This window comes from Passer montanus, unplaced genomic scaffold (assembly GCF_014805655.1).
Source record: "Passer montanus isolate IOZ18808 unplaced genomic scaffold, ASM1480565v1 scaffold34, whole genome shotgun sequence".
Classification (NCBI taxonomy): domain Eukaryota; kingdom Metazoa; phylum Chordata; class Aves; order Passeriformes; family Passeridae; genus Passer; species Passer montanus.
In genome coordinates this window covers 8,657,851-8,671,576 of record NW_024368152.1, presented here as the reverse complement: position 1 = coordinate 8,671,576, position 13,726 = coordinate 8,657,851, and the positions used below count along the sequence as shown (strand labels likewise).

General features: G+C 40.2%; 1 protein-coding gene and 1 long non-coding RNA gene across 3 annotated transcripts in view; one reads left to right on the top strand and one right to left on the bottom strand.

Annotated features, from left to right (window-relative positions):
- Positions 1–9,055: 9,055 nt before the first annotated feature.
- Positions 9,056–12,405, bottom strand: CUNH2orf50 (chromosome unknown C2orf50 homolog). The gene is given in 6 exon segments (XM_039715715.1): positions 9,056–9,111; positions 9,114–9,243; position 9,540; positions 9,875–9,913; positions 12,204–12,242; positions 12,244–12,405. Coding segments are annotated over 6 exon segments (324 nt in total). The 5' UTR covers positions 12,303–12,405.
- The window catches only part of LOC120505325, a 106,319-nt gene continuing 103,989 nt past the window's right edge, over positions 11,397–13,726 (top strand). For both annotated transcript variants that reach the window (XR_005628207.1, XR_005628206.1), the window contains exons 1-2: positions 11,397–11,452; positions 12,229–12,410. This is a non-coding gene — a long non-coding RNA (uncharacterized LOC120505325). The remainder of the gene's footprint in view (positions 11,453–12,228; positions 12,411–13,726) is intronic.

Sequence of the window (13,726 nt, the reverse complement as noted above, 5' to 3'; positions counted from 1 at the left end):
GGTATGTAGAAGTACATAAAATCTCAAAACTCAGAAATAAATAGCCCCCAATACAAAATTCTTATGTAGAAACTGTGTTTCTGTTAATACAATTCAAAGTAATCAAGCTTTTCAAAGACAATAAGCTAAAAGAAGAAAAGAGCATTTGGATTTATCTTAAATAATAACTGTTCCAAGATTTTCTTGATAAACTGAGTTGTTGACTTTGTGGGAGCATTATGTACTAGAAAAAAGTTGAGAAATTGTCATACACACTTCTTAAAGTTAGGTCTGAGGTGTAGATGTGTCTGTCATTTCAGATAATCTGAAAATAACAGAAATATCTAAGGTAGAAGTTGCACATTAGCACTACTGTGTGGGTGTTGATCCAAAGAACCTATAAAATTGTCAATAATATGTACTGCCTTGTATCTTTCTAGAGTAACCAAGAAGCTGAACTAACTTCAAACTATTAAGCAGGTCCATGAGCCCATTTTATTCAACTGTTCTTATATTTAGTAAGATATTAAGTATTTAGCTTTAGTCAGCATTTTACCTGTTTAAAAACACATCCTGCTGTGCATTGCAAGCAGTCAGATAACCAGGATGATTGAGCATCTCCCCTGCCCTGTCTGTGTAACAGCCCTGCTCTGCATCTGTTCACTGCCCTTGTGAGCAGCAGCTTAGGGAAGGAACAGATGCTGGGCAGCCCCATGCAGGGTCATGAAGAAAAATTTAATCTGGGAGCAGTATGAGAAGTTCTTCCTAGTCTGTCTAAATTATTTAGTTCTACATCCACTTTCAGTTTTGGCTGCCCTTGTGAGCAGCAGCTTAGGGAAGGAACAGATGCCGGGCAGCCCCATGCAGGGTCATGAAGAAAAATTTAATCTGGGAGCAGTATGAGAAGTTCTTCCTAGTCTGTCTAAATTTAGTTCTACATCCACTTTCAGTTTTGATGAGTTGCAGCAGAATGCAGGACCCCTTCGAATTACAGTTCAGGAAATGAATTCATAGCATCCGAGTCTCCAGTGCAGATTGCCAGTTCTGCAGCAGATGGGCAGTGGTTTAACACTGCTGCTCCTCAGATGGGAATGCACATGTTGATTCCTATTGAAAATAGCACAGAGAAGGAAAATAATCTTCCTGTAGTAACTAAGGACAAAAAGACAAAACATTTTTTTCCCCATAATGATATTGGCTTATCACAATTGAGTTTTTGAACAGAATAATGCCTTAAATTTTGTGGGTTTGCAAGGAATGCAGAGAGTGCCTCTTGCTGGTTATTTCCACAGCCTGACATGCTAATGGGGAATAGTTCATTTTATAGATAATTGATGATTTAAGCTCTAGGTTACAGTAAAGGAGATTCCGCCATTGAGGGACCTATGTGGTTGGAGACAGTCCTGAAAGACACATAAAGGAAAGTTGGAGATGCACAAAGTTGCCAAGGACAACAGGTTACAAGAGGCTCATTTGTTTGCTCAGGGAAGGGAGCATGAACACAGTGTGTCAAGCCACAGAGCTTGGGAAAGAAACCAGAGGAATTAGACATACCAGCACAGTTGCAGGGCTGTGACCTCTTAGGGATCACAGGGACAGCATGGCACATCACATTGTGAGAGCAAGGATTCAAAGCTTTTCTGGAAAAGCAGGCAGGGAAATGAGTGGAAGTTGTGTTCTACACAAACACTTTCTATTTGCTTGGAGCATTCCCCTGCTTATTGTAATAAGCACTGAGTCAGCTGATGGGTCAGAATTGGTGGGGACATCGGCATGGGGAGCACTGTGCAGGCACCTTCTATAAATTGTCTGATCAGGAAGAGGAAGCAGATGAAGTTTTAAATAACTACAAGGAGCTCACAGATGTAGGTACTGCCTGCTTTGGAATACAAAATTGCTATCTGGAGGAGCACCCAGTGGGGTAAAAGCAGTCCAACCAATTTTGGGGGGTCATCAAGAACATTCTTTTTGACCCTGATGCTGGATTTGTTACTCAAAAACAGAAGGAAGGAAGAAAAAACCAGGAAATGTTCAGGTAAAGGACAGCCTTGGCATTAGTGACTCCAGGACCTTAGAACTAAGACCCCAAGAGAAATAAGGAAGACAAACAGTAGAATAAAGATTCTGGGCTTCAGAAGAACATAATTGGTCTTGTTTGGGAAATTGGTTTGTCAGGACCTCGCAGGAACATGTGATAGGGGCAATGGAGATCAGGAGGGTGCATTGGAACTGAAAGAGAACGTGCTCACAGAACAAAAACTGGCTCATCTGGTGAGCTGGAACTGGAGCAGACAGAGGAGCAGCTTGGCTGATCCAGCAGTGCTTCTCTGAACTCTAACACCAAAAAGGGAGGGCTGGCAGGATGGAAAGAGTTAGAGCTACCCAGGCATGAGGGAATGGAGTTGAACACTGGAACAGTGGCCCAGAGAGGCTCTGACATCTCCATCTATAGAGATTTTCACAACTGAGCAGGACAAGGTCCTGAGCAACCTGGTTTAACATCAGCCTTGGTCTTGCTTTGAGCAGGGGCTTGGCCTAGAGGCCTCTAGAGGTCCCTTCTGGCCATGACTGTGATTTTCTGTACTTTAGTCCTTATACAAGCTGCATATTTGAGAATCCAGTCTGCCATCAGACACATTAAGATTAAGACAAGGTAAAAATTATCAAGACTTTAAAACAAAATTGAAAAAGGATGGCTATGATTTCAGGTACTCTTTGCATTTGGTTGTCTTTGCTGAACACTTGTGCCCAAGGACTGTGAGCTTTACTGTTGAGTAGGAGACTGATGCAGAGTGGTCATAAAAGCTCACCTTGAGGAAGGGGTTATCTCTGTGCTGAGGCTCCTTGGTGGCACAATGACACTGCTTCAACTCTGATTAGAAGATCCTACTCTTACTAAAGAATTTCAATGGATCCCTGTGTTCTTTCTGTTTGCGGTTACGTTGTAGAAATGTGCATGACACGAGTTTAAAAGAAATAGTTGTTTGTAGTTTGTTGGTTCTGTCTGCAGTGTCTTGTATATATTTGTGGGAACTGAAAACATGACCTTATTTATATAAGGTTTACTTGAGGTTAGGCTGAACAGAAGCGTAACAAATGGAATGAATGTACTATAAGCAAAAAAAACCCCAAACCCTCTTGATTCAGTGTTTGGTCTGTGGAATGTTTTTCTGAGTTAACAGAAGGCCTTAAGGCCATTCTGGGTAATGACATTTATCTAAAATAATATTGCTATCTAAAAAGTAGTACTGAAAGAGCCTAGAATGCTAAACACAGATTTTAAAACCTAACCCAAAAACCTAACAAAGCTAGGATCTGGAAGGAGCAGAAGAGAAAGAAGATACCCTAACTAGTGTCCCTATTAGAAAATCTGTGTTGAGCTTGTAGCCCAGAGAGGAGGTTGAGCTGCAGCTTTTGGATCTGGAACTGATATTGTTCTAGATCCATACTTACATTTGATTTATCCAAAGAGGAGGCTCCAGCAAGAGTTGAAAGTGTGAGTATATAAGGGCAGCAGCCCTTGCTAACGTCCTGGTGAATGATGCCTCCTGCATGCTTGCTAAATGTCTTAAGATTCTCCCAGAAGGTGCAAATGGATCTGCCAGGACTGAGGAGCAGCTACAGTTTTATAATCATGCTTATTCCAGCAAAGATCATCATCTCACCGGGTCTGAAACACTGCCAGGTGTGGGTTTCACTCCGGCTTTGTAGGGTTTTTTATGTATCTCTATGGTAACACAGTGCTAGCAATGTGTCAGCATTCCATTAAGTTTTGTGGTAGAGAGTTGATGTAAACACTGTTTTCAGTCTATCTGGCTTTAAAGGGACATAACAGTGAAACTGCTAAATAAGCATTGTGATAGCTGCAGGTGGATCTAGGCTACATCTTTGGTTTGTTTCTCATTCTCAGCAACACCTGCAGTTGACATAAGAGTTACTGCATGAATAAATTAATTAATTCACAGGGCATAAAAAATATATGCAGTTATGGTATTTGGTTATTAGTAACTGGACAAAGTGAACCCACAGTTTTAAGTCATATAATGATCAGGTCATAGAGTGAACCCAAATGTCATAGTTTTTATATTTATTGTGCCAGTTTATTTGGACATTACTTCTTAATGCAATTTATCAATCATTATATGCCAGCTGAGACTTTCTTCTGGGTTAAGAAACAGTTAATAGAAATTTGTAGTGGTTTTGCTCCATCAGCCTGGCGTAAAGGCCTTGTGCTGACATGAGGCTGTAACCCCAGACACTTGGAAATTCCATTTTTGAGTGCTGGCAGTTTTGCAGATACATAGGTTCACACAGCTTCTCAGAGAGGCTTTGGAAAGGTCACAAGCTGAAGTCAGTCTATGCCCTGTGACAGAAGAGGGCTGTGGACAGGCCTGTGCCAGCACCTCTTCAGCTTTCAGTGGAATTCCTGAGTTACATGGCGACACATCTGTCTTTCAGGGAATTCACTGACACAAAGATGAAGTTTTCTGAAGAAGGAAAACATATCTGACAAGGATTCAGACTAGCAAGTAGAGTTTTTAAGAGAGGCATTCCGATTTAGGAAAGCTTTAGTGATTTGTATCTGTGCAGGATTTAGGAAATGCAACTTGAGGCCCTGGCAGATTATTTTTGGTTTCTAAAACCAGCAAAACAAAAAATACCCCACTTTAGAAAACTGTCATCTGATTTAATTTCTAAAAAGAAATTAATTTATTTAGAAGCTGAGCAATGTGAATATGTATGCACATAATGCATACAAGCAGATGATGCCTTGTCAGCATCATCATATGTCTCGCAGCATGAGACCTTCTTTGTAGGAACATTTGAGGTTGTTTTGGTTTTTTTTTTTTAGTTTTTTTTCTTTACTTTAGAGTAATCTAAAGGTCAAGAAACAGTTTTAAATACAGTTTCTAAGAAACAACTAGATTTACAGTCATAAAAAAACCTTGTTAAATGAAACTTTATAGTTAAGGTGCCATCTGGGAACTATATACAAAGACTGTTCTAAAAGCACAAGAAACACATATTTATATGAACTTACGTATGTTATGTTTTTTTAAAATATATATTTCACACTTTTAAATTTAAATGGAACTCAAAATGAGAACACACAAAATCCAGATGTACTGGAAACATGTTCACATTATAAATATTGTAACTACACTCAAAAATATAGAAGAGAAAGCAGTATATAACTAAGGGAAGAACTAAATGAATATAGCTACCCACTTGTGCCAACTGAAAGAAATAAAGAAAATTAATTCTCTGAACATGGATAATCCCTCGTTTGAGATCTAGCAACAAAAGGGAAAAAAGCTTATAAAACTGAAGCCTAAGTGATACACCATAAGAATGCTTTGCAAGTAACTTACCACACATTTGAATATCTACACAATCTCTTTGATAAATGGAATTTCCACTGATTATTTACAGATTTCACTACTACCATAATCTCAGCCAATCTTTCTAAGACACTCTGCTTATATAAATAAGGATTAGTTGGCAAAGTTAATTACTGTAAAAGAAAAATGACTGCTAAACTTGGGATGAAATTGGAGTCTAGAGATTGTCTGTTTTCTGCCTTCTACTTGGCGGTGCCAAGGCAGTTTTGATTAGGACCCTGGATATTTCTAAAAGGTCTTTTCTGGAGGTTGCTGTACATGGTGGAGAGACCCAAACTAATTTTGGAATTGCAATCCTGGAGAGCTAATTGCAGTGACATAAAATAATTGATGTGTAATTATTAAGGAAATTGTAATAATTTAACAAGCTCAGATGTCCAGTTCTACACAGTGTTCCTATATCACACATTATCTGATCTATTCCACAAAGGAAACTTTGATTCTCAAGACATTCCTTCTTAATCATTAAAATTCAAAATACTAAAGAGTTGCAATTGATTTCAGCAGGAAATAGGAATGAATTGGAGTTCTGTGGTGAACAGAGCTGGTTCTATCCAGCTGTTGCCCACTAGTATTTTAAAGTAATTTCAATTAGCTTGAACTCTGACTCAGAAAGTCAGAGCTAATCAGGATATTAACTTAATTGCACATAAAAAGAGTGAGCACAGTTGTGGCTTGGTGTGATCTCACAACAAGACACAGAGCTACATTTTCCGAGGCTGGACTCTTCGACAATTAAGCCAAAAATTATTGCATACTTTGGCCCCTTTTCAGGTGTTCCTACAGAGTTTCCAGTTGAGATCTGTTGTCCTGAGGTGACCATGCAGAGGGAGTACATAGCAGAGGGGAGTACACATCACCACTGCAGTCCCCACTCCAAGAAATTCCTGGCACCTCCATGGCTGCTTCATCTGATTAAGGACACAGGACTACATGTTTTTACTAAAGACTTCATCAATTAAAAAAATAAAATTAGTTGTTGCCATTCACAGACATGGCATAATATGTTCTTTGATAAGTGTCCTTACGTGGCTGTCAGGAGGGCACTAAACAATCCTCTCAGATGAGTGTGATTAAAAGAGACACATCTTGACTTCGTGAAAAGGACCCTATATGAGTAGTTAGAAAAACTAGAAATATATTTCCATCAAAATAAGTGATTAATCTGTATTTTAGAGGTGAAATCTATTTAAACCTGGTATAATTAAAATATGAATTAAAAAAAATCCTTGTGAATGTTTTTGAAAAGTAATTTTTGCAAAATATGTTCTGATCCCAACAGCCATACAATTGGTGAAAAGCTCTTCAGAGAGTCATTCAATTTATACAATAAAAGACAAACCCTATTAAATACATCTCTCTTGATAGATGTGTGTGTTTAGCTTCAAAGGTGGAGATTCCTCAGGGAATCCATTTCATGCTGTATTATCCTTACTACTAGCTTCCCAAAAAGTTAATGTGATTCTTCCATGCTAAAACTTGAGCTTGTTATTTTTGCTGTTGCCTGATGCTCCCTCGAACTGCAAATTACTTGTTTTCTCATTCCAGAGATGCACACATATCTAAGGACAACTATCCTCTTCCAAGACTGCTTTTTTTCCCTTCAGGTTAAATTTTTAACAGTCTTTTTAACTTTTCCTTATGTGACACGTCTTCCCATACTGCAATTGCCATCACTGCTCCTCTGATTAGTAGCCCACATCTTTAGGGTAAGACGTGGAAGGTCTTGTCAAAAACCAGAAGTGCTTCAGTTGAAACAATGCTGGCTGTAAGTGAAGTGGGAGGATTAAATCGTGCACTGCTTAGACCACCCTCTTACCCTCCAGTTTGCAGGAACTCTCTGGGAGAAGGATTCTCTGGATTCACACACAGTAAACAGAGTCAAGAATCTGGAATTATTCAATGTCATTAAAAAGGCACTAAGCACTGCCTTAGAGTTCCTTTCTGGTGGATTACTTGATGTAGAGTGAGTGCCATCTGGAGGTTAGGAAACATGGAGCTCTGTATGCTTTCATGCTGAAAACCAAAGTCCCCTAGGTTTACAAATGAAATGTTCTTACATGAGTAGGAGCTTGAGCCTGACAGATACTGGGCATCCACCACTCAGAGTAAAGTTTGTGACCCAGAGTAAGGCATGCAAGGGCAATATCTCTTGCTGTTATGCAATCACCAGCAAATGTCTAACCTCTGAGTGGCCTGTGCAGTTTTCAGAAAAAGCTCTGGACAGCACAGGGACAAGAAAAGTCTTGATCTGCTCTTTCCTCTCCTGCTTTCAGGACACAAATAAGTTCCTGGTGCAGTTTTCTGCTCACAGGAGAGAGCAGAAAGTGTTTCAGCTGAACAAGAAGTGTTAAAAGGATGGTTCGCATTTGGTGTGTCTGAACTCAGTTACCCATTGTCATTCATGTCTGCACTGAGTGGAATCAGCCTCCCTCACCTGGGCTGGTTGCACGATGTGGTCTTCCTTCTTTAGGTAACTTACTTGTCATTTTGAAAGCCCTGATCCTTCAGTTCTCACTGTGTTGAGGAAGCCAAGAAGAGAACCATTTGGGAGTTGTGATTTTGGGGGGCAAGAGCGGGGTCTTCTTGCTACAGTGCCTTTTTTTGCCTGAGACCACTTGGATCAATGATCACTGGTCATGGTGGTCACCTTGTTTGCTGAGCTGCCTTCTGCCACTGAAGTCTAATCCTAAAAACAAATAGCTTTAATTGCAAAGGGTGAGTGCACCCATCTCCAGCTCAGTCTGGTGAGAGACTGCAGCCTGTTGTGTCCAGGCAATGCTAATGGATTCTGTGTTGAGCTCCACTTAGGCCTGAGCACGATCCTGCAGAAGTTACATACAGCTTAAAGGAGAGATATTGTGTGTACCCTCCCCATGCTCTGCTCCTTGCAGATATTTTCCTACAGAATAACAGGCCATAAAGTTTCAACCTATGTAATGAAGATGCACTAGCTGAACAGGTTTTTGGTATTGTTGTGTTGATTTAGCTTGAGGATAGTTTCCCTGGGCAACCACAGATTTTAGGGACTGAACCTGTTAAATTCAAGGTTGACAATCCTGAGGGTGTAAGACAGGTTGCTGAGCCAACACGCCTTCAGAGCCAAATGTGAAAGCCTGTTTCCTTGTCAATGAGTTTCCATCAGCTAAACCGGAAAAAAAAAGCATAAGAGAAAGGAATTGAAGAGCAGCAAATCCACATAAATAAAAATGAAAACGAGTGTGAAAAATATTTGGTCTCCCTCCCTCAGCAGGGAGTGGTGAAAAGCACAAAGCATGTCTCACGTGCCCAAGTATTATTCTTTAGAGCATGTTTAAACATGCAAGTGGCAGAAGCTGATGAATCCTTTTCTAACTACATAAAATGCAACAAGCTGCTGAACTGAAAGTGTGTTTTTTATGTTGTGACCCATCTGTGACCCCCTCTATTATTTGTTTTCAGGAGATAAAATTCAGGAAGAAATGGTCTTTTGTCTGTAACCTCGTTCCTTCAGATGTTAGTGGCATCCTTACTGTAGATTTGCATGGGAGGAGGGATGGGGTCTGTAGTGCTGCCTGTATATGGCACAGTCACCAGAAATATGAAGAGGATCATCTATTATGGCATTGTTGGACCAGATCTGTTTTTACCCTTGAAAGAACTTGCTTTGTTGCTGTTATATTGTTACTGAAGCACTAGGAAAGCTGGAGCTCACCCTCAAGTTTCCTCTTTTGTGCACCACTGCTGAAGAATTCATATTTACCAGAACCCTGCCAAGCTCAGTATTCATTTGGCTGCCGGTAGTTTGGTTGGTTGAGTTGGGAACTTTGCTTGAGAACACAGATATACAGTTTGGCAGTGGCTTCTGCTCCTTTCTCTTACCCTGGATGAAACAAAGACCAATAATAAGTTTTCAAAATTGAAAGAATTGCTTCTTACAAAATTACAACTTACTGAAATTATTTGTAATATCAGCACTTATAAGATCAGCATTTCTGCTTTTGAAGTTAGAATTTAAATGTGCTTAAATATGTCATACTGAATGTACATGAAAGTGTTGTAGAAATAAAGCAAAACAATTGGGTTTTTTTCCCCCCTGTTGTCTTAAGATAAGAGAACAGAGGGAAATGAATAATTTTAAAATGTCTTGCATAAAATGTTATCTGGGATGAAAGTTACCCTGCTCTAGAATGGTTGTGATGTGGGAGGTTTTTTCTTTTATTTTTAGTAAGTGGCTTGGGTTTCAGCAAGATGATTATGTTACAAATTTGCTCCTAGGAAGTTGATTCTTCCAGCGCCTGCCTTTTTTGCCAAGTTGTTAACATTAAAACAGATTGAACATACATAGGTAGCAGAGGAAAACATTTCAGCTCTGTTATTTTTCCTAAAGATTTTAGTAGTAAAGAATTTGCCAGTAATGCCTAGGTATGCTTCAATTTGAAATATTAGCTTAGCTCAAATTGATGAAAACTAAATGAGCATGGGTACAGTTAAATGTCTGTTCAAAACTCAACATTTGGTCATGCTCCTTTAGGAAACTCCAGTTCTGATACCTTGGAATAGAAGCAAAAATACAGTGTCAATTTTTTTGTCTTTAAATAAATTGGTTAATGTTGATCATAATTGAATGCCTGTTCAACTGCTCAGTTTGACACATACAGTCCAGCTCTTACACCTGCAGATTCCTTGTACTAAAACCTGTCTTTTTGGTAACGGAGCCCACGGTTTTCTTTATTCCCATACTATATGAGGGGGTGTTATTTTTGCTAATGGAAGGTGAGAATACCATGTCCACAATGTGTTGTGCAAATGCAAATAAATTATTCATGTCCTGAGTTGCTCTAGAAAACATTTGTCCAATACCTTGGGCAAGACACGGCATCTTATTTTTGAAATGACCAATGCTTTGCTAGCAGAAGTCCCTGGTAGGAGTTCCCAGAGCCGTATTGCTGCAGGCAAACATCCATAGGAGTATGCTGTGCAGATGGGCAGCTGTCCTAGGAGCACATGGAGTCAGAAGACCTGAGTTTTACACTTCAGCTGTGTTCTATACCTGGTGTGGAACTGCAGAGCAAGTCCTTTGATTTTCTGTCCTTTGCTTTCCTTGGCCTGAAATGGAGAAAACATCAGTTCACCCACTATTGTAAGAGGAGTGTGAGTCAAGAGAGGAAAGAGTTCTGTACAGCTGTATCTGCAGCAGGCCTCAAGGGACACCTGGGTTGACTCTGTGCTTCTTACCTGTGCTGCATCTAAGCTCAGCAAACTTGTGCTGAAGCTGTACATCCTTCCAAGCAGAGCTTGTCTGTACAGCACAGCCATGTACCATGTGAGCTAGGAGCAATGGATTTCTGTGCTGCAATCCCCTGTCCAGTGCAGATATGCCCCAGGTGCAAATAAAATCTAATTTATGACTGTTCTGTCTATCACTGTGTCTTGGTATACCAGCACAGCACTGAGGTCCTAGAATTTTTTATCTTGATATGCAGCCATCATTTGAGCATTATCAGGTTTGGGTCCTATTGGATGGTGCTAATTAGTGAGAAATGTCATGGTCTCAGGCATTGCCCTACATCTACTTCAAGTCAGACCATTTAATGATACCAGCCTTTCTTCTCCGTTGTTTTTGGGACGGGAATGTGGAACTGGAGGACAGTCCCCTGCAGGCTGTAAGGTGTGTAGTTTGATGAATCCATCTTTAGGCATCTTGTTCTTCACAAGCCTCTCCTACCCTTTTGCAAATGTTTCTGTCTTCATAGCTAAAACTAGAAAGCAGAATGTGCATCAGCTGTATGATGTATTACATTACACTTGAAAGTGATTTTGCACCAATATTCATGACTGTCCACCCCAGGGACAGGCACAGAGTCCTTCCTGCTGCCTTAGCTAGGGAATGAGTATGGAACAGGCTGAGCCTGTTGAGCAAGAGTCTGAGTGTCCCAGCACAGCTGGGAGAGAGTAACATTGCCCTGGCTTTGCATGCGTCACAGTCCTGGCATCAGCCTGTCCCTCAAGTAAACAGAGCCAGGCAAGACTGCAAACACATCTCTGGGGAAATCAGGGCTGGGATCTGTATCTCCTCTGGAAGGCTGAAGGTGGTAAAGTTTTTGCGTGGTTTCGTTTCCCATTTTAGAAAATCCTGAGAGTGATACTCTTTTTCTTCCCTTTCCTTTAGCTTGGGCAGTGTGCAGCTGGAAATGGAGCTGATTTTAATTTTACCAAGAATATTCTTCTAATAGACATACTGATGATGTATACTGAAGTATAAACATAAACACTTCCTCAAGATATGTGGCAGAGACAGGATCTTAATTTCGGGTTCCTTTGGGTCACTGGTGTGTGCACAGCCAAAGCTTAGGTTGTACGTGTGCAGCAGTGTGCTGAAATACCATAACAATGGGGCAAGTTCAGTAGATTTACAGACTGGGAATACAAAATTGTATTTTGGCAGAACACTCTGTTCAGCTTCCATTTCAGCCATTTCCAAGAGTATGAGAAGAGGTGATAATATCAGTGTGTCTGCAATAAATTATAAAGCTTGGCACTTTTATGTCTTCTTTGTGGAAATCTCTAAAAGCTAAAAGATACTTAGCATGCAGTTCTTTGCATTGATTTTCAGCTTAAGCCCAGCATGCTGGGAGATATTAGGACAGATTTTGTCCAGTGAAGGAGAGCAGGGATAATGTAACCCTAGAAAGGAAGGTATTAGGATCTGATCCAAAGTCCCTGCAGCAGCAAATTTTGTTTGATAGTGGTGGCTTTGGATCAAGCCCTAATGCTGTCAGGGACTATCAGGACCATTGTCAAGACAAGCCAAAGAGGCATGAACTGGAACAAGTGACTTACCAGATTCTCCTTCCTCTCTCTTCAGCCTCCACAGACTCTCCAGATCTTATTCTGTTGGACCTGGTCTACCTGCTTGTCTGCCCAGGCCCAAGTAGCCATTTGTGCAGTGGTTGCCAGTTCTGCTCAGCTGGGTGCTGCTAGGACATAGAAGGAGCTGGGGCTGGTTGCGCCAGAGGTGTGGTTCCTGTTTGCTGAGACCTAACCAAGGTATTTCTCCTGATTCCAGAGCCCCTTTCCAGCTTGTCCAGTTTGACACTCACCATATACCCAGCCTTTTTAGCCATATTGTGACTTCTCAGAAAGTGGAAGCTATTCTTGTTTGCTCTTTCAAAGTTCTTTTTTTCCTAACATTTTTTTTTTCAGCTGCTATTTTGGAGTGCTTTCAGAAAAGAACATGCACAGCAGCACTGACAGGCAGTGCTCAGCACTGGTTTACTTCCCTCTTATTTAATGACCCTTTCCTACTGCTTTATTTTACTGCATCATTGCTTGAGTGCTGTTGGGGTCTTCATGGTAACAGCAATTTCATAAGTGACTGTAATTGGAAGCAATGGGATCTCCAGATGTAAGCAGCAAACTCTTAGCTTACAAGGTGATTACAGTGACTGCAGCTAAGATCAGCCTCTATTCAAAACCCTCAGAACAATAAAGTCTGGTTTAATAGGAAAGGGAGCTGTGGAGATTGCTGCTGAGTAGTCAGGAGGACTTTTGTTGTGGTTATGTAGCAGAAGCAAAAGCTCCTGAAAGCTGCTGGTTTCCTGTGTGTTTACTGTCTCTATTGGAAACGTCTGACTTGTGAATATATACCAGAAGAGGAGCAGAGACCCAGTGTGACAGCTGCTGAGGCCTTGAACTCTGTTTGGGGCAGAGATGTTTGGTTAAAATTAAGTGTTTCAAGGAATCTGTTCTGAAAGCTTATTTTCAAATTTTACAAAGTCTTTTCTAGGCACTTGGAGAGTTCTGCAGAAGGTATTAAGCAACTATGAGAAGTTTTTAAGTAACTTTAAAGGGTCATTAGTATAAAAAGTGAGAATTTTCAAAACAGTGTCCAAAATGTCCATGTTTGTCTTTGCAGTTGGCCTGTTAGGCTTCTGTGGGATGAACTCACTTCCTCAAGTATTTGTGACCTTGCAGGAAAACAGAGTATTTAAAGCATAAATTTCCTCTGAAATTCTTGACTGACTTGTTTTTGAGTAGTGTGGATTAGTTCCAGACGAATTCTATCCTCTTGTTTCATCTTTCTGGTAATTGCTAATGAACTTTGAATCTACTTCTTCTGGGGGATTTTGGCAAAGTTTTTTGCTTGCAGTATTGGGAAACACATACTGCATTTGGCAGATAATTTCTTAGTTAGAACTATACAGCAATCCAAACACTTTATTTAGAAAAGTTGAGCAAGAAATACTTCTACAATTCTACAATAATTTTTGAAAAATTATTCTGAATTTGAAGATTGTGAACTTAAGAAAAGGTAAATTCCACCTCAAACCCCTATGTTTACTTTGTGTTTGAATTAAATTTTA